The following is an 18,828-nucleotide window of genomic DNA, read 5'->3' as shown; positions in this document are numbered from 1 at the left end:
TGTATGTATGTATTAGGGGTGCTCCGATCGATCGGCAACCGATCTCGATCGGTCGATAATCGATCGGCGGTCTCCAAAAAGGCCGATCTCATGAACCGATCGCATGCTGACGTCAAATAAACCCGCACCTGCCGTGAGAGCTGGGGCATGATATGCAGCAACACCGTCTCATTCTCTTTCCAGCGCGGGTAAAATAATTATAATGCTGAAGGTGAGGTACAATTCACATTTCTTACGCAGTCATTTGAAAACGTTCTGTGGGACGTAACTTAAGTTCACAAACCGCGCGCGTGAATCACCGCGTACGCGCTCTCTCTCTCTCTCTCCCTTTCAAAATGCTCAAATGTCTTCACATGAGCGCATCGCATGTGCACTAAAATCCAGCTGCACAGTTGACACAGGATTTGCCACTTTGCACAATCGAGGCAGTGTCGCATCGTCACTAAAGTTTATCATTTGCATTTATTTTTAAGTCTTGCCAGTGTTCAAACCGCACTCGCGCGCACGGTCTGGAGAGACACACACACACACACACACACACACACACACACACACACACACACACACACACACACACACACACACACACACACACACACACACACACACAGACAGACAGGCCATCTCACAAAAAGCTTGCGCAAATGTATGTACTAAATGACCGATCTTGATGAGTATGCACGTAAACCCCGTTGTGACTCATGAGTGAACATTTGTGCAACTGCATGTAACCGTATCCGTGTTCGCTCTTAAAGTGACAGCTGTCGAATAAACTGCTGCTGTCTCTGAGTTTCTCTTTGTCTTGTGGTGTTTGATGAACCTTTATGACACTCACTGCTCTTGAATGACTAACTTTTGCAACCTTAAGTGTAAGGATTAATCTAATTTAATTTATTCAGGGAAGACCAATATTAATTTACATTTGATTTCTTATTAAATGTCTTTAGTATTTCTTACCTCAATACTAATGTTAGACCTACCTGAAAAATTTGTTTTTAAAAACAAAAATGCACTGCATGATCAAATATTTAGGTGAGATAATTATATACATTTATTATATACTGTACATTTATTTGGGAAAGATGGCCTACAGTAGCCTTAAGTTATCTCATTTTCTAAAATAAACACTTGGTGGTTCTTCAAGATCTTGACTCAGTTAATTTAGAGTTTCATTTCTACAAATGGTGCAAACTCTGCAAGATTATAGATAAAAGATTGCCATTCCCCTGCCATTCTGTGATCGGCAATCGGCAGATCATGATAATCGGTGATCGGCCCCAAAAATGCTGATCGGAGCATCTCTAGTATGTATGTATGTATGTATGTATGTATGTATGTATACCGTAACTGTATTATGCTTATTTGCACTGCCGACTGTTATTTACTGTACCTACTGTTTACATTTGCATTTTGCACCTTACTTCTAACTGTAAGATGCAACCACTTTCCACTGCACTTTTTACGGATAGCTTCTGTCCATAATTTATTGCACTACCTTAAACCACTGCCATATTCCTAATTTTAGCCTAACATATCATTGTATACCTCTATCTGTAAAATTCTGTTTATAGTAATAGCCATCTGTATATTATATTATATTCATAGTACATATCCACCTGTAAATTCTGTTTATAGTTATAGCCATCTGTATATTTATTCACTGTACATATTCACCTGTAAATTCTGTTTATAGTAATAACCATCTCTCTATTTATAGATATATTTATATATACTCAGTACATATCCATGTCCTGCACTTATGCAAACGTTGTATATCCTGCACTTGCTGCTATTGCACTTCTGGTTAGACCTAAACTGCATTTCGTTGCCTTGTACTTGTGTAATGACAAGAAAGTTGAATGTAATGTAATGTAAGTATGTGTATATATATATATATATATTTATTTATTGTGACGGGTCTCCCGTTACTATTGCTGTTGCCGACCGGTGGATGTGGCTGAGACTCATCGGGAGAACGATGTGCACCTGGGCAGGCTCCTTGAGCAAATCGTGTGCACCTGTTTCTTCCTCTATTTAAGTTGAGCCTTTGAGAGTCAACGGCAGGGCTTGAGGGACTGTGAGATAGCTTCAAGTCGTGCAGTACCATCATGAGAGCGTCCTGAGTTGTTTGCTCCCTTTCAGTTTTGTTATGGTTGTTTACTTTCTTTTTGTTATTACTTGAATTTAGTTCTCACCACAGTGGCTCTACAATAATTTTACGAAGCGACGACAATAGTTTTTGTGCGGCAAAAAAAATCAAAAATCAACCTCTTCTTGTCTTCCGTGTGTGCCTCCACGACGCATGCACGAGAATATGACGCAGATCCGGCGTTCGGACACATGACCCAGAAGCGAAGAGGAGATTTGTTTACAAGCAGAGGAAGACGCGCGTATCTAAGCTGTTGGATTCTACATTGATCGTGCTTTAGGTCTCGGCGTAGTGCTCAAAATGGGGTTAAAGTGTGCATTTCATGGATTCCCGAACGCTGGCGCTTCGTCATATTCTCGCGCATGCGTCGTGGAGGCAAAAACTATTGTCGTCGCTTCGTAAAATTATTGTAGAGCCACTGTGGTGAGATGGACTTTGTAACGACGTTTTAAGTGCCTTTTATGGGTCTTGGGAGTATAAGTGTACTGAATGCCAATGGAGGCCTATCTGACGGAGGTCTTACGGGAGTCGAACGACATGAGGGTGAGTAATTAATGACAGAATTTTCATTTTTGGGTGAACTAACCCTTTAACATCTTGATGTCTCTACATAATATTCACTTTATCAGTAAGATCTTCATCATTCACTACCTCAATATGACATACTGTCAGTGTCAACCCGTTTAAACTTTTACCTCTTATACATTCCTGTGTATCTTAATATTTAAGACTATAGTATAATGCACATATGCACATTGCCTCTTGTACATCCTTGGGTATCTTAATATTTAAGACTACAGTTCACTTTCATGCAAATTATTTTCCATTCTATATTTAATTCTACAGTATACATCTTTTTTCTTTATCGTTTAACTTTATTTTATTTTCTCATAGCTATATTTATTAGGGCTGGGTAAAAAATATACATTTCTCAATTTTAATCGATTCTCACTTTTACAAAACAATATCGATTCTTAAATCCCAAGAATCGATTAGTCTATTTTTTTTAATGAAATTCAAAAACATAAATACAGTTTTGGCGCTGTGGGGCGAGATCGCTCTGCCGTAGCTCAGCTCAAGTGAACCAGCAGCGCGGAGCAAACATAAACGGATCTTCTCTTCCGCCTTATACCAGTAACAGCGCGAAATAAACACGAATGAGCTTCTGAAAGCGTCGTGGAGGCATACACGGAAGTCGAGAACAAGTTGGATAAAGGTGTTATTTTGATTTTTTTTTGCGCACAAAAACTATTGTCGTCGCATTGTATGATTATTGTAGAGCCACTGTTGTGAGATAGACTTTGTAACGACGTTTTAAGTGCCTTTCATGGATCTTGGAAGTGTCAATGTACTGAATGCCAATGGAGGCCTGTGTGAAGCCTTTCTCAGCCATCAGCTTTCAACTAAAATATCTTCATTTGTGTTCCGAATATGAACGGAGGTCTTACGGGTGTCCAACGACATGAGGGTGAGTAATTAATGACAGAATTTTCATTTTTGGGTGAACTAACCCTTTAAAAGATACAGGACAACTTACCGAAATCCGTATCATGTTACAGAATCGCTCAATCAGTGTTTCAACCGCAGAAAGATTTAAGTAAAACGGCTTACAAGTAAACAATGTCACGTAACGTCACAGTTATCTCAGAAAAACCATATCCAGTGTCCATAAACTCGTTAGTCAGCTAGAAAAATTAACTCTAGAGAGGAGCATTTTGCTAATTATATGCAGCACATTACATAGGCTATTCATTGTCAATGTTCTTCAATATTTAATAAATCTGGCAAGTTTTTATGACAGCCACCCTTTAAATGTTTATATATTTTTTTTAAACTAATTGGAGTAGAACTATGATTATGTAATTGTAAAGTTATTATTATAACTTTATTATTATATATATAAAAAAAACAATTTAGTGTAATTTAAGTGTTTGTATACAAATCTGTTAATTTGTACCTTCAATATTATTAGGCTAATGTAGTATCAACTGATTCCCATAGTTTACAACATTAGTTCAGAAATTAGTTTTCCTTGAGAAAATGTTCCATGTGTTATACCTGATACATATCCCAAATAATCGATAATGAATTGAATCGAAAATCGAATCGAAAGCTTGTGAATCGAAATCGAATTGTGAAATTTGTGTCAGTATTGTGTCAATACCCAGCCCTAATACTAATATTTTTATCTATGTATATTGTATTTCTATGTATACTTTCATCTGTGTTATATTTAAATGTTTTTTTAAATAATTGCACTGCCCATGGAGCGGACCTGACTTACATTTAACTGCTGGTTATATATGCTCTATATTACTGTTGTGTATGTGACAAATAAATCGTGAATCTTGAATCTCTTGAATTTAAATCATGCAGTAAAACACTCTTAATGCACGCGCCATAGTCTAACCTACTTGGGTAAAATTACAGTATGGGGGGAATTTTTTTTTTTTTTTGCCAAGTGAGGGACATACTTGATCATGTCAGAATCAGATCGCATATATCATATAAACAACAAATATACATATCATTAAAACAACAATTACAATATTGTCGTAGACAATATACTGCTCAGCCCTATTTTGAGGTACTATTTTCAGACTGATTACGATTTCCTATGTTTATGTGTAAGCACCCTCACTATTTCCAGAAGCAGCTCAGTGGCCTGGCCTATAGTTCACAGGTTTGAGTTGTCTTCACTTTAGCAATAGTTCTACCGCCCGCCCCCGTGATTCCACTACTTTTGATCAGCAATTGGAGGTTTTGCCTCGGTTCCGCATTCATGCACTTCGTGTGTGTGTGTGTGTGTGTGTGTGTGTGTGTGTGTGTGTGTGTGTGTGTGTACATCTGTAGAAGGCTTTGAGAATGAAGCAGACCTGTTTGTTCCTCCTGTTTGACTTCTCCGATCATCAAGTCTTCACTCTTGTCTTTAATGAACGCCATCGGTAGACCTCAGGAGTTGTTCTGTGTGTTGGGACAGATGAGAGACACACACACACACTCACATTAACTCTCTGAACCGTGACCCGAGCTCTGCTTCAACACACGAGCGGCTACTCACACAATAACACGAGCTAGTGAAGTTTCGTTCTGTGCCGAGGCGTCGAAGCGTGTCGAGAAATCCCGGAAACTTTCAGTGAAGAGTATCGAGGCTTGTATCGCTTAGACCAATGACGTCATTGATGACGTCCGAAGCCTCGCTTCCCCCTGATTGGTTCAGGAAGCGGTTCGAATCTTGCTCTCTGCCCAGCCAATTTCCAGTTTTGGAATAATATTTATTATTATTAATAATAATAATCATAATGATTTAATAATAATATTGCCCCTCCTGCCTACTATGACCAAATAATTGATTTTCACACATTTGATAGCCCCATTCATTTTAAGCCAATATGTTTATTACAATGTTATGTTATACAATCATTGTAAACCACCAGAAAATACACATTATATTTATATAAATAGATTAGTCTATGTGGAAATTGATTTTTATATCTAATATAGCAAGGCAAGTTTATTTATATAGCACATTTCATACACAGTGGCAATTCAAAGTGCTTACATCTACACTGAACAAAACTTAACAGAACTCAAAGAAATTCTCTCTCACACACACACACACACAGTCTAGCAGAAAAACATAAGGACTTTTGAGTGAATTAAAAAAATTAAAACATTATAATCACAGGCATATAGTATGTTTGGTGTTTGGGGAAAGTATTCATACTATTCCCAGTTATTTTCTTATGGCATTTTGGTCAGCATTAATAGCTTTGAATATTTCAGGTAAAAAAAACTGCGAGCTTTAAATTATTATGTCATCTAATATGTCATCAGAGAGAAGCACCGAACATCAGGGAGAACAACTAGTGTGTGAGTTTCTGTATTCATTTTCCTCACTTGATCTGTAGTTCAACTTTTGTTTAGAACATTGTATGTGTGCTGTAGAACATTGTTGGTGCTTCAGTGGTTCTTCAGCGGTTCTTCAGAGGTGCTATATAGCACCTTAGTCAAAGAACCGGTGAAGAACCACTGAAGCACCAATATTGGTGCTATATAGCACTAAAAAAGGTTCCCCTATGATTACGAGCCAAGATCCATTTTTGGTGCCATATAGAACCTTTTTTTTTTTTTTTTTAGAGTGTAGTGATTTGAACATGACTGTGGTAGATAAAGAATACCTAAAATTGATATTTCTCATTATTTACTCACCTTTGTGTTTTCGGCAGCATTTATTCTTATCATACCAAGCATATGACATTATATTTACAGCATACAATCATGTTACAGACCACGTGAGCAGCGCGTTCCGCCGTTCCCAATCACAAAACTCTCCCCTCCACTGTAAATAAATCACAATCCGAATGCACTAGGTTTTATCACTGAGATGTTTTATCACATGCACATTTATTTTTACGGACTTCCATGTGAGAAACAGAGGCAAACGGCGCATGACATACGTCACGACCAAACGTTAGCAATTGGTTATGTCAGACCCAGAGTGGCTCTTGGCAGATCCAATAGTTTTAAACTTCAACAGAGTTTCCGCCTTCAAGGAAGTAAACGCTGGTCAATGGAGAGTGGCCAGACTCTCTGAATAAATTAAATGTACGAGAGTCTGGTTCTTGTACTGACCTGGGGCCCGTTCTTCGTACCTCGCTTAATACATCTGAGATGATTTGACAGATCCCAGATCTTTTAATCGTGATCACTGATGTCTGGCTAATTTGGTTCTTCAAACGAATTTGCGGATTGGATTAAAATATCTGGACTAAATGATCTAAGATCACTGCGCGTTCTAGTGTTCCCTGAAGAGGGCAGATGCATCGATACTCGAAATCACGATCAGCAATGCAGCGATTGGCTGGCGTCAAGACAGCAACGTAATGACATCATATAATTAAAAAGCCACCTGGCAAAAAACTTGGCAAATTACACAAAAAAAAACACGAATTTCTGAACCTTTATAAAGAAATAGCCAAACGACCAAACCAACATAAAAGTTATAATAGATAAATGATAAATGTTTTTTTTTTTTTTTTTTTTACATGATTACCAATTATTTATATTCATGATTTTATACAGTATTTGTACACCCTTTACATTTGTATTTCAATGTTGTAATTTAATTTTTAATTCAATTTGAAGCAGATTTGTAACGTGACAGTATTCAAGTTTCTTATGGGTCAAGATCAAATTATCCTCTCTTGCGCTGCATCAAGCCATCCCATAATATCCGTGATCACTTAATGCACGGCTCAGAGTAACTGTACAACATGTGTGTAAACCAATAAAAATAAAATTATATAAAGTAATTATTCCATCACAAATAAATCGCTCAATCAAGTGGCTGTGTCTATAGTTTTATACACAACATTATACATTCTCATATACATATACAATATAAAATTTTTATATTATTATTTAAAATTATTATTATTGCCCCTGGTTCAGTAATGCACTCTTGTAATAAAGTAGCAGTGGCTGGGACAGATTTTAAGTATCACCTCAAGATGCAATCTAATCCTGTTTACATGAAATAAGCCGCTCATGAGCAGGTTTAAGCTTACGGACCTGTTACTATGACAGCAAGTCCAGGATGAGCCTCGAAGAACCAAACAATCCGAGATCATGTCAAATCGTCAACAATCAAATCCAGCTCACTGAGTTAGCGAGGTACGAAGAACGGGCCCCAGGCTTGTACTGAAGTACCGGTACTTGTGACATCCCTAATGCGTAGGTGTTATTTAATTAATCATTATCATGAAGTTGATTGCTTGTGTCAAGATTTATAGTAGAGGTATATTTTGGAGGAACGCTTTGGTCTGTTCTCACCCAAAATCAACTAGATTACTTCAGAAGACATTTATTAAACAACTGCAGTCTTATGGCATACAAACACATTTTTTTCTGCCTTTTTCAGAACATAGAAACTCTGTACCTATTCACTTGCATTGTATGGGTATATACCCATATATACCTCAATCAAAATATCACGTCTTATGTCACTTATGTCTTATAAGCAGTAATGTTTTGATAGTTGTGCAACGTTGTGATATTTTATACTATTTTATGATGCTCAGTGTTATGTGTTTTATTTTTAAAGTATTAGTTCACATAAGAATGAACATGTCCTGATGATTTGCTCACCCTCATCTCATCCAAGATTTTCATGTCTTTCTTTCTTCAGTGGAAAAGAGAGTACGTTTTTTGAGGAAAACATTCCAAGATTTTTCTGCACATAATGGACTTCAATGGGAACTAACGGTTGAAGGTCCAAATCAATGCAGTTTCAAAGGAAGGGCTTCAGAGGCTCTGACCGATCCCAGCCTACGTCTGTCTAAGAAAATACCTTTCTGATGTGTTAACATAAACACTGGCATGTCGCAGAGCAGCGCAAGATGAGCAATTTAGGTTAGAAAAGTATATAAATGTTTATTTTGTCTTGAAAATGACAGTGTTTCGATTGATTAGACCCTATTCCTCGTCTGGGATCGTGCAGAGCCTCTGAACCCCTTCCTATGAAACTGCATTGATTTGGACCTTCAACCTTTGGTTCCCATTGAAGTCCATTATGTGCAGAAAAATCCTGGAATGTTTTCCTCAAAAAACTTCCTTTCCACTGAAGAAAGAAAGACATGAACATCTTGGATGAGATGAGGGCGAGTAAATGATCAGGAAATTTTCCTTTTGAAGTGAACTAATCCTTTAATTATATCAATATTCTGCTTAACAGGTGCCGAAGGCTCCATCCAAGACTTCTCTGTCTGGTTCTGCTAAAGTAAGTATTTTGTTTTCGCCTTGCAAAAATATATGGTGCAGTTACATTAGAGTCATTGCTTTGTTAATTCTTAAAGGGATAGTTCACCCAAAAATGAAAATGTGATGTTTATCTGCTTACCCCTGGGCATCCAAGATGTAGGTGTCTTTGTTTCTTCAGTAGAACACAAATTAAGATTTTTAACTCCAACCGTTGCAGTCTGTCAGTCGTATAATGCAGGTGAATGGGAAAAGTTTAGAGTATGAAAGCTATCTGGCCATTACCAGTCGCTCACAAGTTTCTCACTTACTCCAAACTTTCTTTCTGCTGCTCGATTACCGTTTTTGGCTGCATACTTTTGCAGAATAGGATTTTCTTTTTGGGGGGCATTTTGTTTTTGTTCAGTCTTTCTCAGTTGTCTTTAAGTTAATATTTCAGTATTTATAACACACTCAAACACACGTGCACACAAACTCTCTCACATACACACCAACACGCGCCCCCACCCCCCGTGTGTGTGTGAGGGTTCCACTCTATCCCTAGACTCGCGGCTGCCCGAGACAGCTTGGCTGTCAGTTCTGGGTCCGACTCGGGCAATGCTGGCGCGCCCGAAGACCGCAGCACAGCTGAGTCCTCATCCTCAGAGGACTCGAGCCCACCTTGTGATGCGGTGACCGACATCGCATCATCCTCCGACGAGATAGACGCGCTAGAGGGGGGTGTGGCCCGAGGCATGAGCGTCGGGGCTTTGTTCCACAATGTCACCCTCAGATCACCCTGACCACCAGCCGAAGTACCGCCCCTCGGGGGAACGGTAGATCGGGGTGTGGTAGAGGGGACTCTCACTTCATTACGAAGATCCTTAAGTCTCGATCGCAGTGGGAACATGACTCATCCACGAACGCTGCTTGAGCATGCTGAACGCCCAAGCATACCAAGCAGAGATTGTGCCCATCGGAAGAAGTCAGCGACCGGCCACACCCAGAAGTACACGGGCGAGACATCCTGAAAAGGACGTGCCCCGTGTAAGCTCTTTTATGAGAGGAAGCTTCGCAGAGACGCCGAAGCGCCCAGGGACCACACACCATCTGTCAGACGGACCACTGCGCAGATCAGCAGGCAGGCAGTATGCGATCGCTGGAACGCGCCGTAGATCCAACGCCTCTGGAAAGCTGCTCGTCTCGAAGGCTGACAAAGACTCAGTTAGCAGGCTTGAAGGAGTGAAGAGGTTCTCTTGGCTCCAAAGCAGAAACATAATGCGATGTTGCTAGCGTACTTCCTTATATACCCACGAGGTGGGGCGGAGTTACGCATGCAAATTCCGCATACCCATGGCATTGGCACTGCCATTGGGCGCTGTTAAATACCTCGAAGGTGATTGGCTTCTAGGCGAAACCCCCATTCGTTAGTCACTAACATATGTCGTAGTGACTGAACGAAAGGGAACAATTAAAACGAAGAGAGTTTTGCTTAAAACAAGCAATATTATCTGCCAATTAGGTAAGAAAAATAAACTTATTTCCGTTTGAATTTTCTGGAGTGTCTATTTACAGTGCAAATACCCCATCTTGTTGGCAAATGCTATTTACACTAACTCCACCTAGCAATAGTGTAGGGGTAAAGCGTGACGCAAGAAGTTTTGATGGAATTCGACCGGAGGGTCCGCCTTTTGCTCGCTCTACTCTTTTTCCATCATGTATCAGATCGGAAAGGCATGTATTTTCAGTAAAACAAAAGAAAATATTTGGAAATAGTGTCTAATATGTGTTTAAAATTAAAGTGTTTATCGGCTAGGGACAGGTATAGGGAGGGCTTTATTGTCCAAATAAGGCGCCATCCATTTAATAATTATAAAAAATATGTAAGGGATAATCAACAGCTAGCTGTACATTAAAGAATTTTAATGCACAATGTGGAGGTAGGTTGTAAATGTAAGTTGGTAGTTGTTGGACTGTAAATGGAGGGACAGAAATCTCTTAATTTTTTATTTAAATATCTGCAATTGTGTCTCAAAGATGAACAAGAGTCTTATAAGTGCGAGTGCGTAATTAATGACAAAATGTACTTTTGAGTGAACTAACTATTTAAACATAGCTATGATTTTTTTTTTCTCTCTTACAGTGGCAGTCAAAAAGAGGTTTCCCAATGTGTCCAGGGGAGCTTTGGGTATTGCAGTGAATTCCAAGCTGGGGGAACTGAGACTTCTTGAGAAAAAAAAATGCTAATTTTGTAATATATAGTTTTGTTGTGGTTTCAATTTAATGTTCCGTACTTGATTCAAATGTGTTATTTGTTCACATTTTAGACATCAAATAAAGATTTTATTCAAATGTTACATTGTGAATGTATTTTCCTGGACTGAAATATATGGAGGACAAAATATATTTTTAAAATGGCCAAAAAATATATTGGTACTAGAAAATATATTTTCATATATATTTCAAATATACAAAAAAATGGCCAAAAATATATATTTGCAAAATATATTTTTTGCAAATATATTTTTTGGCCATTTTTTGTATATTTTGAATTATAGCCTATGTGAAAATATATTTTAAAATATATATATTTTTTTACCGTATGGGCTTTGAGAAAATGGTTCATGGTCTAAGCAGTGACAGTGTTTTTATTGTTTATTGCTCTTTGTTAACTATTGGTTTGAATGTATTCATACATGTTGAATTTTTGTGGTTTAGGTAACACTAAGTGTTGAGGTTCAGTATTTTGTTATAATGAACAATGTATTTGGGTTTAAAAATATACTTGCTACTTTTTAAGCCACGAACTTGAGAAAATGAGATTTGTTTGTGATTAATCTGAGCCTGTGTAACATTTTTATGTGATCAGGAGTCACAGTGTATATCATTGGTTTGAGTCTTTTTAGCTGAATTTTAGCAGTTCAGGGAGTGAGCAAGAGCGCGCATGCGAGACCGATACTGTGCTCCAAACCAGGGAGAGGGAGAGGGAGCGAGAGACCGTGTGTGTGTGTGTGTGCCTCATGAAGCACATAAGACAGAGAGCATCCTGAAATGACTTTTTGTAGGTTGGGATGTCTGTAATATATACATTTTTCACTTGTGAAATAATAAACTAAGCACAATGTAGTGTTGTAAAAAATATAGCGTTTTTGGTACATATTGATACTGAAATATCTGAACACTTCCAATACTCCTTTTCCACAGAAAAGACACATGATACCAGCTGCTCTTTGTCGTCTCTCATCTCTCTGACAGAGAGTGACACACAAACCCACCTCCCCTCACTCACTCACTTAATTTGCTCAGGATGACTATTGTTGCTGTAATATCGGCATGGGATTGCATGTATTGCGCTTAATTTTACTAATTCCTGCAGCTTTTGTGCTCACACCCAAAGTGAAAAAAAGCCACTTCTCAGAACTAAATTTAGTTTGTTTTCAATGTTTATTGCGCTTAAACAGTCAAATAAACACAAATAATGACAAAATAATCACATAAACACAGTCAGTTATGTTATAAGTGAAGGTAAAAACTTGAGAAAGAAAATGCATGTGTAACAGTGTGATGGATCTGTGCATCAGGTCTTAAAGGGACAGCAGCCTAATATATCTGCAGTCAAATTATGAGATCATATTAAAATATCTACAGATGCTGGTCATATAAATAGAATATCATCAAAAAGTTGATTTATTTCACTAATTCCATTCAAAAAGTGAAACTTGTATATTATATTCATTCATTACACACAGACTGATATATTTCAATTGTTTATTTCTTTTAATTTTGTTGATTATAACTGACAACTAAGGAAAATATATATATTAGGGTGGGTTTGTTTGACTCGGGGCATCAACAGCCAATCACAAATCACCTTCAACTCTTCCTAGCCACGCCCTAGCAACCATTATCAAGCAGCCTAGCAACAGTTAATCACGACCTATATCTCTGCCTCAGAACATCATAGAGGCATGGGGGTTGGTTTATATCATTCATACTGACAAGCAGCCTTTGGAGTATTGTCATTGGATGCTGCCAAGCCCCCCTAGCAACCAAACAGAGTACCCTAGCAACCGTATACCAAGACCTATATCTCTGCTTCAGAACATCGTAGAGACATGGGGGTTGGTTTATATCATTCATGCTGACAAGCAGTATCATCATTGGATGCTGCCAAGCCCCCCTAGCAACCAAACAGAGTACCCTAGCAACCGTATACCAAGACCTATATCTCTGCTTCAGAACATCATAGAGGCATGGGGGTTGGTTTATATCATTCATACTGACAAGCAGCCTTTGGAGTATTGTCATTGGATGCTGCCAAGCCACTCCATAGCAACCAAACAGAGTACCTTAGCAACCATTTACCAAGACCTATATCTCTCCCTCAGAACATCATACAGACATGGGGGTTGGTTTATATCATTCATGCTGACAAGCAGTATCATCATTGGATGCTGCCAAGCCCCCCTAGCAACCAAACAGAGTACCCTAGCAACCGTATACCAAGACCTATATCTCTGCTTCAGAACATCATAGAGGCATGGGGGTTGGTTTATATCATTCATACAGACAAGCAGTATCATCATTGGATGCTGCCAAGCCCCCTTAGCAACCAAACAGAGTACCCTAGCAACCATATACCAAGACCTATATCTCTGCTTCAGAACATCATAGAGACATGGGGGTTGGTTTATATCATTCATACAGACAAGCAGTATCATCATTGGATGCTGCCAAGCCCCCTTAGCAACCAAACAGAGTACCCTAGCAACCATATACCAAGACCTATATCTCTGCTTCGGAACATCGTAGAGACATGGGGGTTGGTTTATATCATTCATACAGACAAGCAGTATCATCATTGGATGCTGCCAAGCCCCCCTAGCAACCAAACAGAGTACCCTAGCAACCGTATACCAAGACCTATATCTCTGCTTCGGAACATCGTAGAGACATGGGGGTTGGTTTATATCATTCATACAGACAAGCAGTATCATCATTGGATGCTGCCAAGCCCCCCTAGCAACCAAACAGAGTACCCTAGCAACCGTATACCAAGACCTATATCTCTGCTTCAGAACATCATAGAGGCATGGGGGTTGGTTTATATCATTCATACAGACAAGCAGTATCATCATTGGATGCTGCCAAACCCCTCCATAGCAACCAAACAGAGTACCCTAGCAACCATATACCAAGACCTATATCTCTGCTTCAGAACATCATAGAGACATGGGGGTTGGTTTATATCATTCATACAGACAAGCAGTATCATCATTGGATGCTGCCAAGCCCCCTTAGCAACCAAACAGAGTACCTTAGCAACCATTTACCAAGACCTATATCTCTCCCTCAGAACATCATACGGACATGGGGGTTGGTTTATATCATTCATGCTGACAAGCAGTATCATCATTGGATGCTGCCAAGCCCCCCTAGCAACCAAACAGAGTACCCTAGCAACCGTATACCAAGACCTATATCTCTGCTTCAGAACATCATAGAGGCATGGGGGTTGGTTTATATCAGCGTTTCTCAAACTGTGGGGCGCGCCCCACTGGTGGGGAATAGAGACGTGACAGGTGGGGCGCGCCAAACGGGAGGAAATTTTCCTTTTTTTGCCTTATATGGTAACGTGAGATCAAATCTTCCGGAATCTGGAGCAAGACCGCGCACTGTGACTGCGCGGTGTGTGTGTGTGTTCAACACGTCATCTCAGTTTCATTTTTGTATTAATGGTTACAAATGAAATGTTTAACCTTTTGAGCGGTATCCGGTTTGGTCCCATATATAGGATTTTTATTTCTGTGCCCCTGAGAGTACGGTCCCACATTATGGGATTTAGAATGTTCAGTGACGTGACATCACTGCCAGATTAAATTTGTGCTTTTGCGCGTTGGTTGGCGCTGAGCCAGAGACGGACGCGCTCAGCGCTGTCATATAGGCTATCACAACTATGCAGTGTTTTCAACCTCATAATGTTTATTTTAGTTTTCAGCCATTTTAATACACATAAGCACTAGTGAAACAATACATTTGGAGTTTGTAATACACACTGATGTCTGTGGAAGCAATAACAATCTATTCAAATATAATTTGCCGACGTGTGTTATTCACATCAGACAAACATAGTGGAAGTAACTATAAAGTGTACTCTATTCTTCTCGGAGTTCACCGGCCACTTTCTTGCATGTATTTCGGGAGAAACTGATGGCAGACAGGATTCTCTGAACTGCGTCGCAAAGAAACATTGCAGCGCCCATCTCACGTTATCATGATTATTTATAAAGGTTTTTAAACGACCAAACACACTCACTTACAATTTTTTGAGAATCGGAATATCAGATAGTTGATGACATGGTAAGCAAGTTTGTGAATATTTTGAAATAAAAAAGGAAAAAGGAAATTAAGGCGATCTGTTATTGTGGCTGCGGTGTGTCACGTGACAAATGACGCGTTGCCATGGAAAAATTAAGCGGGAATGTTCTAAAAAAAACAGTACTTAGCCTTGAAAAAAACAATAACAAAACTAAAATAACAGTCGCCTTGAAAAAAAACTATAACAAAACATGGATAAATTTGTGACACGGACCTCAAAAGTTGTCGAGCCAGCGCCAGCAGAGAGACACAAGCCAGACGGACCTAATCAACCAAAAAGCCAACCGAAAAGAAGATATGATGATGGGTATCTTGCTCTTGGATTCACGGCAGCGGTGGTGGGGGCAGAGGAGAGACCGATGTGTGTTCTGTGTCTTAAACCGCTAGCAGCAGATAGTATGAGACCCAACAAATTAAGACGACACCTAGAGACCACACACCCCAGTCACGTCAATAAGCCACTTGATTTCTTTCAAAGAAAACTTGAAGAATACCGTCAACAGGAGACTCGCATGGTAAAAGCTGCCTCAGTAAACAGTAAAGCACAGATGGCATCATATAGAGTGGCATACAGAATTGCACAATCCAAAAAACCACACACAATTGCAGAGCAGCTCATTCTCCCCGCTGCGCTAGACATGGTGTCAATTATGCTCGACGAGACAAGCGCAGCAAAATTAAAAGCTATTCCCCTGTCAAACGACACAGTTGCAAGACGTATATGCAACATTTCAAGTGATCTTGAGGAACAACTCGTAGAAAAATTAAAAGACAGTCGTTTTGCATTACAAGTGGACGAAGCTACTGACAGCAATAAAGACTGCTTGTTCATCTCGTACGTCCGCTTTGTGAATGGCGAGTCACTGTGCGAGGATTTGCTGTTTTGCAAATACATAAAAAATAGAGCCACCGCTGATGAGCTGTTTAAGATCATGGACAGTTACCTCAAAGAACACGGCCTTAAATGGGAAAACTGTGTGGGCTTTTGCTCTGATGGCGCACAGACCATGGCAGGGTCAAGAAACGGGCTGCAGGCACTAATAAAGAGGGTTGCGCCAGATGCGCACTGGACGCACTGTGTCATTCACAGGGAAGCGCTCGCGTCAAGGCAGCTCAGCCCTGAATTAAATGAGGTTTTGACAGAAGTAGTGAGCGTGGTAAATTTTATCAAAACCCGACCCCTGAAAGCGCGACTGTTCTCCGCACTTTGTGAGGAAATGGGAGCTGATCACACATCTGTGCTGTTTCACAGTGAAGCAAGGTGGCTGTCCCGCGGCAAAGTGCTGTCGCGCGTCTTTGAGCTCAGGGCAGAGATTCGGATGTTCTTGGAGGAGGAGCGCATGTATGAGGCTGCAAGCAAGTTCAGTGATGAAGAATTTCTGTTTAAACTGGCCTACCTCAGCGATATGTTTGGCAAGCTGAATGAATTAAATCTTCAGCTTCAAGGCAAAGACAAGCATATACCTCACCTGGCAGATAAGATCAATGCATTCAGCCGAAAGCTAGAGGTATGGGGCAGGCGCCTCGATCAGCAAAACATAGATGTCTTTGAGAACCTGAGTGAAGTGGCTGAAAACACTGATTCTGGAGCCACCACTGTTATCCCTTGTATTAAGCAGCACATCTCTTCCCTCAAAGAATTGTTTCAAAAATACTTCCCGAACAACAGTGCTCAGTTTGCCTGGGTTATGGATCCATTCAATGCAGCAGGTTGGTATTTTGACATTTTATTGAATATTATACTCATATATTATACATGCATTTTATTTATGGTATGCTACTTACTAACTGGAATAGACTGTTGTCAAACATATTTCTTTGTCTTTATTATGCAATGACAAATAAAGTAAGCCTATTTATTTATATTCTGTCTGCAGCACCTGCTGAATTTGGGTCTGCTGAGGAGGACCAGTTTATTGATCTGACATCTGACTCCACCCTGAGGCTCAGGTTTAAAGCTCAGAATCTTAGTGAATTCTGGTTTGGAGTGGAGAGGGAGTATCCACTCATCGGGCAGAGAGCTGTGTGCATTCTTCTTCCCTTTGCCACATCATATCTCTGTGAGATGGGGTTTTCAGCTGTTGCTTCACTGAAAACGAAGTTCAGATCTCAGCTGAACATTGAGCATGACTTGAGAGTGGCAGTATCAAGCCTGCAACCCCGCTTTGAGAAATTGTGCAATGCAAAACAGGCCCATTGCAGCCACTAATGCAGTGATAACCTGCCGAATGGATTTCTCTTCTTTTCTTTTCTTTTCTTTTTTTTTACAGATTGCAAAGTGGCACTTTTATATCTTATCTATTTTTGAAATTAGTAAAAAATTTGACACAGCTGCACTTTTATTTTCTCAATTTTTTTTTTTAAATTTCATGCAAGTTATGACACAGCTGCACTTTTATTTTCTTTATTTTTGAACATTCTGTTATTTTATGTATATAGTTTGTATTTTAGATACAACTTGTTACTCTGATAATACTTGTTAGTTCAATAAATTGGAACATGTTAAGCTTGTTGCGCATTTCATTAGCATTGTGTTGGGGCTATGGGGGTAGGTGGGGCTTTAAAATTTCCCCTTGTCTAAAGTGGGGAATGACCAAAAAAGTTTGAGAACCACTGGTTTATATCATTCATACAGACAAGCAGTATCATCATTGGATGCTGCCAAGCCCCCTTAGCAACCAAACAGAGTACCCTAGCAACCGTATACCAAGACCTATATCTCTGCTTCAGAACATCATAGAGACATGGGGGTTGGTTTATATCATTCATACAGACAAGCAGTATCATCATTGGATGCTGCCAAGCCCCCTTAGCAACCAAACAGAGTACCCTAGCAACCATATACCAAGACCTATATCTCTGCCTCAGAACATCATAGAGACATGGGGGTTGGTTTATATCATTCATACAGACAAGCAGTATCATCATTGGATGCTGCCAAGCCCCCCTAGGAACCAAACAGAGTACCCTAGCAACCGTATACCAAGACCTATATCTCTGCTTCGGAACATCGTAGAGACATGGGGGTTGGTTTATATCATTCATGCAGACAAGCAGTATCATCGTTGGATGCTGCCAAGCCCCCCTAGCAACCAAACAGAGTACCCTAGCAACCGTATACCAAGACCTATATCTCTGCTTCGGAACATCGTAGAGACATGGGGGTTGGTTTATATCATTCATACAGACAAGCAGTATCATCATTGGATGCTGCCAAGCCCCCCTAGCAACCAAACAGAGTACCCTAGCAACCGTATACCAAGACCTATATCTCTGCTTCAGAACATCATAGAGGCATGGGGGTTGGTTTATATCATTCATACAGACAAGCAGTATCATCATTGGATGCTGCCAAACCCCTCCATAGCAACCAAACAGAGTACCCTAGCAACCGTTTACCAAGACCTATATCTCTGCCTCAGAACATCCTAGAGACATGGGGGTTGGTTTATATCATTCATACAGACAAGCAGTATCATCATTGGATGCTGCCAAGCCCCTCCATAGCAACCAAACAGAGTACCCTAGCAACCGTTTACAAGGACCTATATCTCTGCATCAGA

At 39.8% G+C, this 18,828-nt stretch overlaps 2 protein-coding genes across 3 annotated transcripts in view; one reads left to right on the top strand and one right to left on the bottom strand.

The window, feature by feature from the left end:
* Positions 1-18,828, bottom strand: part of LOC307131318 (tripartite motif-containing protein 16-like) — a 390,938-nt gene that overhangs the window by 11,637 nt on the left and 360,473 nt on the right. Inside the window, exons 1-2 of one of the 2 annotated variants that reach the window (XM_079824905.1) lie at positions 5,211-5,325; positions 5,026-5,113 (exon numbers count right to left, since the gene is read on the bottom strand). In XM_079824905.1, coding sequence (XP_079681031.1) covers positions 5,026-5,092 — 67 coding nt within the window. In that variant the 5' untranslated portion in view covers positions 5,093-5,113; positions 5,211-5,325. Of the gene's footprint in view, positions 1-5,025; positions 5,114-5,210; positions 5,326-18,828 lie in introns of those variants that run through there. The other variant, XM_079824906.1, reaches the window with a different exon arrangement.
* LOC307118177 (zinc finger BED domain-containing protein 5-like) lies at positions 15,457-17,474 on the top strand (the record flags this gene model as incomplete). Its single annotated transcript, XM_079803685.1, has 2 exons — positions 15,457-16,975; positions 17,143-17,474. 2 exons carry the CDS (start codon positions 15,457-15,459, stop codon positions 17,472-17,474), a joined length of 1,851 nt encoding a protein of 616 aa, XP_079659811.1.

This window comes from Gobio gobio (assembly GCF_949357685.1).
Source record: "Gobio gobio genome assembly, chromosome: 1".
Classification (NCBI taxonomy): domain Eukaryota; kingdom Metazoa; phylum Chordata; class Actinopteri; order Cypriniformes; family Gobionidae; genus Gobio; species Gobio gobio.
This window is presented reverse-complemented; position numbering and strand designations above follow the sequence as displayed.